At 47.1% G+C, this 15146-nt stretch overlaps 1 protein-coding gene across 16 annotated transcripts in view; it reads right to left on the minus strand.

The window, feature by feature from the left end:
- LOC135512341 (zinc finger SWIM domain-containing protein 8-like) overlaps positions 1-15146 on the minus strand; it is a 212671-nt gene that overhangs the window by 174588 nt on the left and 22937 nt on the right. For 6 of the 16 annotated variants that reach the window (XR_010451400.1, XR_010451399.1, XM_064934265.1 and 3 more), the window contains 16 exons: positions 15023-15143; positions 14704-14905; positions 10646-10821; positions 8335-10097; positions 8040-8138; positions 7731-7855; positions 7340-7643; positions 7009-7164; positions 6591-6813; positions 6180-6469; positions 5762-6036; positions 5126-5623; positions 3818-4016; positions 3414-3617; positions 3129-3248; positions 2424-2602 (listed from right to left, as the gene is read on the minus strand). Coding sequence is in view for 14 of the 16 variants with exons in the window: in XM_064934265.1 (XP_064790337.1) it covers positions 2424-2602; positions 3129-3248; positions 3414-3617; positions 3818-4016; positions 5126-5623; positions 5762-6036; positions 6180-6469; positions 6591-6813; positions 7009-7164; positions 7340-7643; positions 7731-7855; positions 8040-8138; positions 8335-10097; positions 10646-10821; positions 14704-14905; positions 15023-15143 (4934 nt within the window). In the remaining 2 variants the exon portion in view is untranslated. The remainder of the gene's footprint in view (positions 1-2423; positions 2603-3128; positions 3249-3413; positions 3618-3817; positions 4017-5125; positions 5624-5761; positions 6037-6179; positions 6470-6590; positions 6814-7008; positions 7165-7339; positions 7644-7730; positions 7856-8039; positions 8139-8334; positions 10098-10645; positions 10822-14703; positions 14906-15022; positions 15144-15146) is intronic. The other 10 variants (XM_064934266.1, XM_064934273.1, XM_064934276.1 and 7 more) reach the window with 8 other exon arrangements.

The raw sequence follows: 15146 nt of genomic DNA on the forward strand, positions 1-15146 counted from the left end.
GCACCTTAAGCAACGAATGTGAGCAAGAGCACCATAAGGTGTAATGGTGAAAATGACCATTTTGCCTGCCACTAACAAATCTTCACAATTTGAGGGTATTGAAAAAGTTTAAACCTTCATCCAGAGGTAAAAAGCTGTGCCAAAGGAAACTCTTTTGGATTCATATGCTTGGCAATTTACATCCATCAAGGCTTAATGATAATAATTTTGACATGAGTGTCATGCTTTAATATGTTTCCCCCTAACCCCCCCGCATTATGTGGTTCCTGTCATTTATGATGGTTCTTAAACCTGACACCCTCTTACAGGTTCCCATAGACCCCCCCCTTCTGTATTTTTATTTCATTTGAGGCTTTTCCTCGTCTTAACTCCCATTTACTTTTTTAAAGCATTTATGAATTATGAAAAGACTACATAAAAAATGTTAAGATGTAAAAAGTATATATATTTTTTAAAAATGACTGTCTCAAGTCACACATTTTCTGAGATAAATGATTACTGACGTGCCTCCTGGCGTTTGTGTTGTACACAAGTGTTACTCATCATGTCTGATTGCATTGACGCACAATACCTGTATGTGGCCTTTGTCATCGTGTGTTTTATATGCTCTGATGGTCTGACACCTAAATAAATGAAAAATTATGCATTGATCGGGTGAGTGCGGAGTGTCCTTTTAACTTCAATAGGAGAACCTCAAAAGTTACTATTTTGACCTCATTTACTGGAGCTTAATTTAAGCGGGATGTGTTCTAAGGAAGATGAGGAACCAATTACAGAGAAAGACAGTTGGTGAACATCAGAGGAGGCTGGTGGGAGGAGCTATAGGAGGATGGGCTCATTGTAAAGACTGGAACACATTTAACTATATCAAACATCAAATATATGGAAACCACATTTGACTCAATTCCCTCTATTCAATTCCAGCCATTACAATGAGCCAGTCATACTATAGCTCCTCCCACCAGCCTCTTCTGGTGAACATATCCATAATGACACCCAACATATGGAATTAATTCTTCTACTGTGACTGAGGAGATGACTCACTGTTAGTCATGGTATATTTCCCGCTTGAGTACAACCCATCAGATACCTCATCTCATTAACAGCCTGATGAGATAGAGGAGGAGAGCCTGTGTCAAGCGGATACTGTCAGCCGACAACAAATGTGTCGGCACACACACTTGTGAAAGTGTGTAGCAAGAACACATCATGCAGGTGGTAGAGCAAGTCAGCTGAAACTGGGGCAGATAGGAAGAGGTGGTGTGTGTGTGTGTGACTATGTTTACGCTCATAAAGCAGTGTTCATTTTGAGAATTTGAACGTTCACCTTTAAAGCCCACACACCGGTTTTATCTAGCCTTGTTGAAAGCAGAAAGACAGTGACTCAAACCAGAGCAAGGAATTAAATGTGCATGTGAGCTAGCGCAGAATCTCCAGAGGCCAACATGCCTTTCAGCTTTGCAATAGTCATAGCCTGTTAGCTGCTTCCCCATCAGAGCAGGCAATCCAGTGGATGCACTCCGGAGTCTCCCTTTACAAAAGTTTGTAGCACTCAACTACAGTGCCGTGAAACCAAAACTTAATATTAGATAAAGGGAAAGTGAGTTTACAAAAGAAAAAATGGAACACTCAATTAACCTTTGTGAAAAAGTAATTGCCATCTTTAGCTGCAATGACTGCAACCAAATGCTTCCTGTTGTGGTTGATCAGACTCTCACATCGCTGTTGGGGAATTTTGGCTCACTCTTGCATGCAGAACTGCTTTAACTCCGCGACATTTGTGGGTTTTCAAGCATGAACTGCTTGTTTCAAGTCCTGCCACAACATATCAATAGGGATTCGTTCTGGACTTTGACTAGGCAATTCCAAAACTTAAAATGTTGTTGCTTTTTAACCATTTTCATGTAGACTTGATTGTGTGTTTTGTATCATTGTCTTGCTGCATGACCCAGCTGCGCTTCAGCTCACAGACGGATGACGCTGGGCCATTTGTGCGTCGCCTCATTGGTCTCCCAGTCGTGGCCGGCTGTAACACAGCCCGGTATCAAACCAGGATCTGTAGTAACGCAGCTAGCATTGCGATGGAGTGCCTTAGACTGGCTGCCCCACTTAGGCAGCCCCAGAAAATAAATATTAAATCCAGTTCAGAATAAGGCTGTAACGTAACAAAATGTGGAAAAAGTGAAGGAGTCTGAATACTTTCCAAAGCCACTATGTGTTGGAATAGTTTGGAACAGATTTCCAAAACTAAAATCACTAAACTGATTTACTGTTGTTTTTACAGTCTTATGAACAACAATTTAAATTATTATTTATTTTTGTTCATAAAAAAATAAAAAAAACTTGGGGAGCCAAATAAAATCAGGCCGCCAGTTGGGGAACCCTGGTCTAGGGGTCGTTTGTGGCCTGGGCTCTGGTGTTACCTGTAGATAGGCCTGCTGGCAGCGCTGCACAAGCTGATGGAAGGCGGGCGTGCGGAGGTGGGCATGGATGTGGGCGGGGTTGAGTCTCTGGAGTGCCTCCATGATGATCTCCTGAAGGACGAAGGGGCTGAGCACACCCTTAGCCGCACCCACACAGAACTGGTACACGTAGTTCACACCTGGAGAGGATGAGAGAATGGTGAGCATTTACGCTTGTCTGCTAAATGACTTAAATGTAATGTAAATGTCTGACAGTTAGCGAAAGTCTATGGCTAACGGATGCGCACACAGACACTACATGTTAATGTTTTATAATGTATGTAAATTGTAAAGTATTTCGTCGCTAAGGTGCAGACCCCAGTAAGACTAGCTGTCGCAATTTGGGTCGCCTAATGGGGATCCTAATTATTATTATTTATTTTTTTTAAACAAAGATACATGTTATACTTTGAATTATGGCAGAATCATTTCAGTAGAATCCTCTCAACATACACAGAAAATTCAGTTCTCTGATATTGATGTTTGTGTGTCTTACTTAGCATTCAACTCTAGTCTTCGCCTTCTTCAACCACCAAAGGTTATGATGCGGGTGCATAAATACTTCAAATCAATATTTCCCTGTTTTCCCAAAACACCTTAATAGATGAAACTACTAGAATCCAAGATGCCCGCAGCATGCCCTCTTCATCCCTGCCCCTTTCTCACCTAGCCGTGCAGCCAGGCCCAGGAGCCACTTGACATCCTCCGTGTATGGGGGGCTGCGGGAGAAGTTATTGGGGTGGTCGTTGTGAGCCCTCCTTCCAAGCATCTCCAAAGCCAGCATGCCTATCAAAGAGCCAGGGTCAAATATCACAGTTAATGCCAATTACTTTGAATAGAAAGCATAACAATCGCAAATGACAGAACTGATATTCACAGTGCATATACCATCTAGTATTACATCTAGAGAATCTTATCATGGACACTTTAAAGCATAGGTATATTCCTCACCAACTCTGTAGGCTGAGTGCAGGTAGTGAAGACCCTGCTGGCTGATTGGCTGGCTATGCTGCTCGTCTTCAGACGGGAAGGGGGCGCTGACCAATGAGACGGGCTGGGAAGACATACCAGGAAGAGATGACCCCTGAATGGCCTGGATTGTGGCGCCTGAATGGACGCCACCTACTGGATAGAAAGAGGAAAAAGTCGTGGCTCCTGAGAGTGCCATGGAGAGCCCATTATAAAACATCCATCAAGTAAATGTTTTCTTTTTTAAAAGTTGTTCCTGTTGAATGTGATCCATCAACTACATCAGCTAACATGCTAAGTAGATTACTATTTGACGTTTATAGACAGACAACACATCATACACATGGACGTGTGCAAACACACACGCAGCAGTGGTCTCCGCTCACCTGCTACAGTGGTGCTCAGAGGCAGGCCGGTCTCAGTGTGGTACGGGTGGACGGCGATCTGGGTCATGGACGGCACGGGAATACCAGGGAAGGTGACCGCAGTTGCTGCCATGGGCGGATGGGGGCCGGTGGCCACTGAGAACGGGTACTGGGCACCGATAAAGGCCGGGTGCATTCCCTGGGAGGGCACACATACACACTTAAAATTAGTTAGATGCTATTCTCTGTTGCGGGCCACTGTCTTACGTCAGATAGTGCATAAGAATATCGCACTGAGGGACGAGTGACATGTAGGAGTGACGGAAGACAATGGCCGTGGGCTTAATACAATAAGAGATGAGTCATTTATCATTCATATAGTGAAACAAAGGTTGTCAGATTTCCCCACTGAGCCCTTGGCATGATGTGCTTGCGTCTCCATTTACTTTTTTCAGCCTATAGTTACGGAGTGGCTGTCAGTCAATACTAATAAATTCTCCCATCATTTCCGCTCAAATTTCCTGACATGCACAAGAGAGAATGTAGCGTAAGTAGAAAAGAAAAAAGATTTTCAAAGTCAAACACTGTAGGTACACCAGGTGCATACTGATCACTTCGCAGTGGTCCAATTGTCTAGTTGAGTCTCCTTGAATCTTAGTTTCAATATTGTACTCGTTCAGTTCCCTCCCAACTCTCTCTCCCTTCTCCATATCAATTCAAACTTCACAAACTGAACAAAAGGCCATTAAAATAACAAAACTTGAGAAACAGTTACAAAACAAAAATGAAAAAAAAATAAATGGAATTCAAAACTGTGTGTTAGGGAACCTGGAGATTCAAATGGATCTTGCGAGTCAAAGACGTGGTGGGGCAGTCTCTGCCATCAGCTATTCTCTGTTATATTCTAGGGGAGGTGTGTTCAACTCTTACCCTTCGAGGTCAGGAGCCTGCTGGCTTTCTGTTCTACCTGATAAAGAATTGCACATACCTGTTTCCCAGGTCTAAATCAGTCCCTAATTAGAGGGGAACAAAAAGAGTTGAAAAAAGGTCCAGAATTGAGTTTGAGGGATCTAGGGACTGAGAGAATCCCAGCATGTAGTGTGAAGCAGAGGTTGGGGTCTATAGGGAGACTTAATATCCTCTAAGTATATGGAAGCTACTTACAGAAAGAAGAACTAGCAACACAGTATTTCACTGGAAGCCCAAGAAACTCAATTTGATTTGAACATCTTATCAGTTCTCCCCACCATCTCTCTCCCAGCTCTCGGTCTCCATCAGTCTTTCCCTTTCTATCCTCCCTCCCATGATGCCTCCAGACAGTCCTCTTACCTGTGGGTACGCACCCCCTGACAAGGGGAACACAGTGGGCCGGGGGACGTGCTGCAGCGGGTGCCCCAGGTACTGGGGGGTGCAGACAGTGGGCAGGTGGGCCTGGATGGTAGTGTAGGGATGCAGGCCCTGGGAGTGGGGGTGGGCCATGGCAGAGCCAGGAAGGGCGTGTGATTGGTAGATGGTGGAGCCCACAGAGATGACGGGCACCACAGCCGCTGCTGTCACAGAGGCAGTCACTGTGGCAACACCAGAGGACTCCATGTTGCCACTGTTGTCCGTCACACCGTGACCAGTCTCCGGGGGCCTTCTCCCAGCTCCACCGTTGGCCCTGCAGCGTCCCGGGCCCTCGCGCTGGGCCCCTGAGCCCCCTCCTACTGTCTGCTCATAGAGCCAGTACCACTGGTGGGCCACCTCAAACAGAACCTCAGGGTACACACCGCCCCCCTTTGCTGCCTCCTCTACAGCCATACAGGCTTTCTCTAGCATCACATTGTCCTGCAGGGAGAGAGGAGGGGGCGGTGGGGGGGGGTGACGAGAGAGGGAGAAGAAATTATGAGATTAAGAAGAAAAAAAAGTGAATTTTCAGGACAAAATGGATAAAAGGGTAAAAGAATAAAAAGATGCCCAGCCTACATGAGTAGTCCGATGTGTCTTCTGCAGAACTGAAGAGTACCGGACATGTACCTGTTCCTTGCACTGCACCAGGGCCCTCTGGATCTCATTGGGGTTGAGGGCGTGTGCATGGGGCAGGCAGCTCAGGGCCAGCTCGGCCGCAGCGCGAACCATGTTGGGGTCCCGTGCCCGTGATGCCCTGTCTGCCAGTGATGCCACCTCGGGAGGGGTGAGGTGCCCGTCCCAGCATTCCACCAGGATGTTGAGGGCAGCACTGCCAATCTCCATGGCCTGGCCTGGAGGGGGAGAGGAGGAGACACTCATGTAAAGTGTGGTGAACCAGACCAAGCTTATAGCTAGCTACCCGTGTCTCATGGACTATTAAAAAAAAAAATCACTTCTGGGATGAACTAGATTAATTTATTTTTATAAACCTCACCTGTGATCCAGGAGACGTGGGAGGAGTAGGTCCTGGATAGCCAGTTGGGCGAGACAAAGTTGTGCAGGCCCAGGGCGTACAGGCCAATCTCGAAGGCACAGAGGTGCAAGTTACGGTGGGGACCCTGGTGGCCCCCGCTGGCTGAGGGCTGGGTGAAGATGGAGGTGGAGCTGTTGCCCCCGGCCTTGATCAGCACCGTCTTGGCCAGCTCAAAGTAGAAGTGAGCCGCCGCCTCCGATGGCTGGTTGGGCACATGGGGTGCATGGCACTCGGGACGACGCCCTTTATACCTAAGAGGGTGGCGGAAGGAGGAAATTCAGGGTATTAGCATATTTTTGTCAATACCTTAGTTGTGTTCTCCAATAATTAAAAAGCATCAACACTTGTATAGAATATGTAGGAGTCACTCACCTGCTGGTGTCTGTGCTCTTTGCCCTAGCTCCCCCTCCGGCCCTGCGAGAGCCACTGGATGAGGAGGAGCCCAGCGAATCAGAGGAAGAGCTGCTGATGCTGTCACTGTCCTGGCCCCTCCCCCAGGAGGCCGCAGCCCAGCCCCCTCTGAGTGGACGTCGGCTGAGGGTGGGGGAGCTGTCTGAGGTGGTCTCAGGAGCACTGCTGTCGATACTCGCCATGCCTGGGACAACAATATCACAACCATTAAACCTAAAACGTCTAGTCAGCCACATGTCAATACTACCTCTAGAAGTCATTCCAGTCATATGACATGGCCCTGGTCAAATGCAGTGCACACTATACAGTAGTATAGGCTGTTATTAGAGACACAGCCTGTGTCTTAATCTGAGGTTGAGGGTCATGGTTAGTTGGTTACCTGTGTGTTTCTTCTTCTGGCGGACAGGAGAGCCCCAGCAGCGCCCGCTGTATGCCCCCCGTCCTCCCAGCGCCAAGCGACTAGGCACAGTGCCCTCGGGCTTGAATGGGACCGCATCACTCGGCTGGTCACATGACGCAGGCTGGGCGCCATCTGCTGAGACAATAAGTTAAGTATTGAATATGTTTTACATGCGTACAGTAGCAACAGTGAGGGTTGGATTCAAAGTATTCCTTCCATTTTCAACAAATCTGTTTTGTATAGGTAGGGTAACAACATTTTCAGGGCAGGACAGGTACAGTACGACATAACCTCCCTGTCTGTGTCTCACCTTGTTCTCTGGCCTCACTGACGCCCTCTCCGGGTGTGGCGTTGTTCTGCACACCGCTGCCCGCCAGTTGTCCTGCTGCCCCACCAGCAGCCACCGGTTGCACAGAGGAAGACCCAGCTGCAGCCGTGGCGTTTGGAGCGTGTTTGGACACCCCTCCGGTGGCACCTCCGTGTCCGTGAGCATTGTGTGCAGCGTGCTTGGACGGGCTCCTCTGGCTGCTGGCAGCTGGCTTGCTGGAGTAGAAGGAACTCAGGGTTTGGGGCTTGTGGGTCTGGCTCTCTCTGTCCAGCAGCTTGTCCAGGATCTAAGAGGTCACAGAGCGAGAGTCATCACAATCATTATTTGGTAAGTAGTTCATTCTACTAGCTACAGTGTGGAAACCAAGGGCTACCTTTTTCAGCTTGCTCTGGTCATCCTTGTATGTGATCATAAGAGCCAGAGCCAAGTCTCCTTTCTCTCTCCTGGTCCCCTCACACAGCAGAGGGTGCTCTGCCTCGCTCACTGTGGTCTTCATACCTACAGCCGGAAAAAGGGAGGTAGAAATATGTACAGACGGCAGCAAACGAGTTCAGTTTCAAAGCCAAACTGGTACCTGGACGTTTTCCTATTTAAGTATCACTAACCTCAACACTGAGCCATTGAATGTAGTGCCTACCACTTCCTGAAGGTGTAAATGCAAAAACTTTGTGGTCGATCTTACCCAGTGCTGCGACAGCAGCCTCAAAGCCCAGCTCCTCGTCTCCAGGCATCTCGTTGTTCCGGTTACGGCTGGGAGGACGGGAACCTGTGGGGGAGACAACTGTACAAACAAAATAAAGGAGGGGGGATGGGTGAAATATAAATTACTGGAAGTCTCACTAGCGTGATGACGGCATGACATGTAATTCTGATCAATTAGCAAGTAAAAGTTCTACATCTGTGTGCATATATACTGTTTGTTGTTTGTATTGTGTGAGTTCAAACAGAGAACATTTGACATGTATAGCGAGAGTCACCTGGGGTACACAGCACATCAAATATGAAGCTGGCCAGCATGAGGGGCAGGACAGGCCTGTAGTCACAGAAGTTCCCGTCTCGGAGCTGCTCGGCCCTGTCCCGTATGGACGTCATCTCCACCAGGCCCAGAGGGATCTTCTTCAGCAGAGCCACCACCTCTGACTCCTGGTAGGCCAGCTTGACCTCCAGGGCCTTGGTGGAGGCTGGGGGCCTCTGCAGCTCCAGAGAGAACATACCCGTGCTAAAGGCTAGGTTGTGGAGCTCCAGCCTCTCGCTCAGCACCGTCAGCAGGAAGGAGGTCTTGACCAGGGTGTTGGTGGCCACCTGGGTCTGCCTGCTGGTGGACACCTTGCTCTTTTTACCCTTTGTCTGGGGCTGCTCCACCTTCAGGTCTGGAGGGTTGGCCAGCAGGTCTCCAGCCAGCTCCACTGCCAGTCTGCAGGCCTCGTTGCTGTAGCCATGGGCGTGGAGGGCCTCTGCACATGCAAACAGCACCTCCATCTGGCCCTCCTGCTCCAGCGGTTTGATCCCAGCAAAGATGTCTGGTTCCTCCTCATGGTTGTTCTCTGGCACTCTCTCTGCCCCCTCCTCAGAGGCTGCATTTAGGTAGTAGGCCCGGTAGTCATCCTCTCCAACAGGGTCTCCCCCTGCCCTTGGGCTCTGATTGGGCAGGGCTACGGCTCCAGCGCCAGTTTCTCGGCGCCCACCACGCGGTGGCTTGGCGGCAGCAGCAGTCACGGTAACAACAGCGACCGAGGTGGAGAGCCGAACGTCTCCAGCGGGGGCCACCTCCTTATTTCCATTCACCTCCATCTCTGCCTCCACTTCCACCTCCTTCTCCAAGACAACAGCCGCTTCCACGACGACAGCGGCGTTCTCCTTGAGGGGGAAGGCGGGCTGGGACTCAGTGGCAGGCAGGGTGGCAGCAAGAGTGACACGTTTGACCTCAAAGGAGCGCTCCTTGGGCATGTTTCCGGCCCCTTTCCCTCCCCCACTGTATTTGTGTGGCTCTCTGAGTAGCGGGCTTGGTGAGGGTAGCATCTCGGGTGGCGGGGGTGTGAAGTCAAAGGTGTTACTGGCCTCGGCGCCCAGCGCCAGACTGGAGCCATCATCCAGGCTCAGCTCGGCCATATCAGGCTCCAGGGAGCTGTCCTCACTGCTGGTGCGCCGCTTGGCCGCTTGGTGTTTTCCCCCTACCCCTCCTGATCCCCCAGAGGACGACTTCCCCCCCTGGGCCAGCTTAGCCTTGCCCCCAATGGACGAGGAGGAACCTGCGCCTTTGTACATCCCCTTACTACTGCCCTCCTCTAGAGAAAGACAGACACTGCCCCCTAGCCGCACTAGGACCCCTCCTCCGCTCCCGGCCGACAACCCCTTCCTCTTGCTCACAATGGTCTCTTTGGGCCTGACAGCCACTTCTTGTTGGGGAGTTCTGCCCTTGTAGTCTCCCCCACCTCCCTCAGAGCTGCCAGATCTCCCCCCTCCTCCTCCAAGTTCAGAGGTGTCTCCAGCCAGGCCAGCCTTGGCCCCTCTCTGCTGCTGCACTGCCCTGGCCCAGCAGAAGGAGGCGCTCTTCTTGTCAGCACTGCAGTAGGTGATGCCTGGCAGTGGGTAGGCCACCTCCCAGTTGAAGTAGCAGGACTCCACGGCTGGCTTGAAGCCCTGGAACAGTTTGTCCAGGGACTTGCGATGTTGCCCTCGCTTCACAATCTCAATCACTTTCAGATGCCACTGCTTGAGCTGGGAGGCCAGCTCCAAACGCCTATAGGATGGTGCAAAAATAAACATTGTTATAGTCAGTCCAGGAAACAAGAGCCACAGAGCAGAGACTATAGTAACAAGCAAGCACACAAAGGCACACACAAGTTGTATAATTGCCAATGTATTGCCACACAATGGGTATCATTCAGAAAATCATCAATGTAACTGGAAGAAGTGCACAGACACAAAAAGGCTTTCTGCAGAGAAATCTGACAGTCATTCCACATTTTTCTTTGTCAGTGTGTAGTGCGAGAGCACATAACACTTTGAAAGCCAAGCAGCAAATTGGCTCTGTGCCTTGAGAATCGGACATGACACAGTGAATCAAGAAGATGCCCTCATTTATAAAACACTCAATGTCCCAAACACTGACTACTCAAATCAGATTAAATTCACAGAGCCTCAAAAGGAGTGACAATCAACCCTACACAGACAGATTCAGGCCTGGGAACGCTTGTGAAAGTGAGAGGTGAAATGAAGGTAAGAGACAGGAGGAGGGCTGTGCCCCAAGGCTAACCGTTAAACAGGCAGAAAGGGAAGTGACCTCACCTCTGAGGGCTCATGGTAGGGTCTAGCACAGCCAGCCTCCACAGAACCACCATGTCATCACACATGCTGGCGCAGGCGTGGGCTGCCACCTCCGACTGCCCGTTACTGCGCCCCGTGTGCCCGCTGGCACTGCTGTGGGACGCCGACGTACGCACGCTGTACCACCAGCCAATAATCTGAGGAGAAAGGCGAGAACAGTCACTGCTGTCCTATCATGTCCTAAATTTATATTGAGTAACAGACATACAACAAAATGTACAATGTGGACCCAGAGGATATAATTTCAAATTACTAAGCTCGTTTCCAAAGTGGTCCTCGATGGTAAAAACAATAACACATATAATGACTAAAAGGCAAGACCAAATAATAAACAACCATAAATACATTAATTTATTGACATCCTAAAAAGTGGCACTCTTCACTGCACTTCCCCCTAACCTTAAAAATCAACCATTAAAATCAATCTATCATACCGATCCTTCAAATAAATTCACCTGACCAACAGTAGAGGGCACAAGGGGCAGTGGAGTGGTTTCTCTTTGGACAACCTTGCCCAAATTAAAACCTTTGCCTGCTTTTTAAAGCTATTTGTATTTGCTTGATCTCCAAGGGAAGGCTATGCCATAGACAAATACCTATATAGAAAAACCTGCTCACCACAGTACTGTTTACTCATGGGATTTTACGAGACATAACACTAGCTCTGGTATTGTACCTGTGTTGGTTATAGACCATATCAATGTGGTTTTTCATATAACCTGGGGCACGACCATTTAAGCAACAAGCCCACCACCAGGAACTCCTGTATCCCTATGTGGGTCCTAGTGGGGGACATTCAGCATATACATGCTAACATTATTTTGCATTCTCCTGCATTCTTTTTTTCAGCTTTTCTGATAGCCCACTATAACAAGCAGAGCAGGCGTAATCAACATGACACTGACTCAAGGTTGAGACGAGCAGTTTCTTAACTTTGATGTTAAAACATCTAGTGTTACGTTAAACATTTCTTTGCCTTTTTGCAGCAGCAGCAATCAGGCCTCCAGAAAGGGATTGATCTAGGGACACACCAAGATAAGTTACTTGTTTTAGATTCAATCTCCTTGCCTGCACAGTTTACCTTTATCTTGTCAGCCTTAAGCGATCTACGTTTTGTTCCAAACAAAATCGATTCAGTTTTTCCCAAATGTAGCGACAATTTGCCGTCAGTCAACCAATCTCTAACAAAATGCAACTTCTTACTCAGTGTCTCCTCTATGTAAACTACAAGCTTTTCGCTACACTCACAATAACAGCTGTTAACCATGTGTATGTGACAATTAAAATGTAATTTTTATTATATCCTTCCCTGATACCAGTATAGCTGAATCATCAGCATAAAGCAGGAGTTGCACTTTACTGTAGCTGGCATATCATTAACGTATATAAGAAATAAGAGGCTCTAAAATAGATCCCTGCAGTTACCCACAAGATATTTCTTTGGCCTCTGACAGAACATCACCAACATTACATACTTGTGTTCTGTTTGTCAGATAAGACCTAAACCAATTCACTGCTACACCATTTAGACCCATGCATTTCAGTTTCATCAAGAGAATATCATGGTCCAGTGTCAAAAGCTTTCTGCAAGTCTAACATGACCATACCTGTATAGTTCCCCTTCTCACTTTCCTGCTTAATGTGGTCAAAAAGGTGGATAAGGCAAGTATCAGTGGAATGAGGTGTTCTAAAGCCAGACTAGAGTTCATAAAGACGTTTGTGCTCGAGAAGTTACCCCTCAAGTTGATCAAAAACGAATCTCTCAACAACTGTGGATAAGGTGCTGAGGAGACACAGGCCTGTAGTTTCCTACATTTGTTTTACTGCTCTTCTTGTGGAGTGGTACCACCCGGGCTGTTTTGAGATCCTTGGGAAATGTACCACTACTTATAGAAAGGTTTACAATATGCATTATCGTTTTAGCAGTGACACAAGCACTATCCTTTATGAATCTTGCAGGAAGGTTATCCAGCCCAGTTGCTTTGTTTGTGCTTTATTAAGCATAGTAGATTAGAAAATGTGTCCTCTGTTACCATGCACAGCACAAACAAAAACAAATTGTGATACCTTTGCTATGGTAAATGTTGTTAATGAAAGACTGGCCATAGTGTCCAGAGCAGGTCGGTAACTTCTTAACTAGAGATGAGGCTAACGTGGTAAAAAAAATAATAACAATGTTAAAATCATTTGCAACCTTTTCCTGGTCATAACATAAATCATCATCAATTTCTAGGCCAATACTACGGGATTTTGCCTTATGGGGAGTTTGAGCCAATGTCCTTCAACATTTCCAGTTTACAAGGCTGATAGATGCTGTTAATGACAACTTACATGTACTGTTGGAATTTGGCCTTATCCATTTTGTATCTTGCCTGGTTTCTACAGTTAATATAACCATAATAATATGGTTGTAGATTTGTCCTTCTGAATCTGGCCAGGTAGCGGTCCCTTTTCCCTATGAGGTCTAAGATGTCGTAAGTGATCCATTTCCCTGACCGCTGTTTGATTCAAATTTGTTTAAATCGGAACCAGAGTCAGACAGAAACAGATCTTTAAAAAGATACCAAGCTTGATCGACATCACCGTTTCGTACATGTGACCAATCCAAAATATATGTACATATTCTTATTCATTCCTTTACACTTGTGTGCATAAGGTAGTTGTGAAATTCTTAGATTACTTGTTAGATGTATGTGACCAATAAAATTTGATTTGAAATTCCAAGTACTTCTGCAAAACATTCATTTGAGTATTGTTTCATAGACAGTACCTTCATGTATTTATTACCTGGCTCTAGTAGCATTTTGGATTTCTTACGAGTACAGTAGGTTACCGTAAAACCAATATTTAAGACTGCTGACAGACAGACATTCTCATGGTCTGATACAATAATCAAATCTAAAGTTGATTGACTGTCAATACACACCTGGGTTGGCTCAACAATCAGTTGTTTTAGTCCAAATAACTGATTAAAGTTATACAGGGCATTTACTAGTGTACTTTTCTTGGGTGATAACTGCACATTCATATTAAAATCGACAAGCGGGATACATTCCCTATCTGCCAATACATTGTGATTGCAGTAATTAGATTCAAGTAAATCATATAAATGATTCTGCTTAGGCCGATAGCAGACCAACAAGTATAGGACGACATTTAGTAAGAAGTATATCTATCCATGCAACCTCAAGACCATCCGTTTACAGATCTGAAAGAGGGTTCAAATGCATATAATTCCTAGTAAAAACACACGCGCCGCCACCATTTCGCTCAATTCTATGAATTTTATTTTATTTATTTCTTTTATTTAACCTTTATTTTACGAGGCAAGTCAGTTAAGAACAAATTCTTATTTTCAATGACGGCCTAGGAACAGTGGGTTAACTGCCTGTTCAGGGGCAGAACGACAGATTTGTACCTTGTCAGCTCGTGGATTCGAACTTGCAACCTTTCGGTTACTAGTCCAACCATCTAACCACTAGGCCACTAGGCTACCCTGCCGCCCCTGCTGTAACCCAAAGAGCCAGGTCTCAGTCACAGACCCGTCGAGCCATGTCTCAGTCACAGCAACTACTGCAGCCCGTGAGTTAGAAGCGAGGCATTTTAATTCCTCTAATTTCGTCAGAAGGCTCTGTGCGTTCACATGGATAAAGTGAAGCCCTCTCCAATTGAAACAGTCAAACATGTAATTTGCTGTATATAATTAAGAAGTAAGTCCTGAGGGGGTGTGGTATATGGTCAATATACCACAGCTAAGAGCTGTTCTTAGGCACAACGCAACACGGAGTGCCTGAACACAGCCCTTAGCCGTGGTATATTGGCCATACATCACAAACCCCAAAGGAGTCTTATTGCTATTATAAAGTGGTCACCAACATAATTAGAGCAATAAAAATAAATGTTTTTCCATACCCGTGGTATATGGTCTGATATACCACGTCTATCGGCCAATCAGTACTCAGGGCTCGAACCACCCAGTTTATAAGTATGTATGTAACATGTGTCTACGTGTGTGTTACCTGTTCATAAGTGAGACACTGCTCAGTGAGGATCTCAAGTAGAGGTGCAGCGTTGCTGTCCCTCCTCTTGAACATCTCCCTGACGATAGACAGGAGGTTCCAGATCCCCTCAGGCTCCCGCCCCCTCAGAGGTCTCAGCAGACATGCCCACTCTGCCGCAGCCGGTGGCTCCGTGGATGACAGGTACATGGAGTTGACGTCACTGCACCGGGAGGGAAGACCCGCTACAAAGATTAGCAAGTATATTTCCACACACACACATACTCTTTCCTCTTCTTAATATACTCCACTTTGATCATGCATGTCTCTGCTCTCTTACCTGAAGACCACAGGAGAGGGGCCACAGAACTTGTGCAGCGTCTTCTTGATGTTGTCACTGAGCGTGGACTCATCTAGATACCAAGTGCTCTGGTCAGAGGCCGAGGGGCCAGCAGTGGGGTCTG

This window comes from Oncorhynchus masou, chromosome 24, assembly GCF_036934945.1.
Source record: "Oncorhynchus masou masou isolate Uvic2021 chromosome 24, UVic_Omas_1.1, whole genome shotgun sequence".
Lineage (NCBI taxonomy): Eukaryota > Metazoa > Chordata > Actinopteri > Salmoniformes > Salmonidae > Oncorhynchus > Oncorhynchus masou.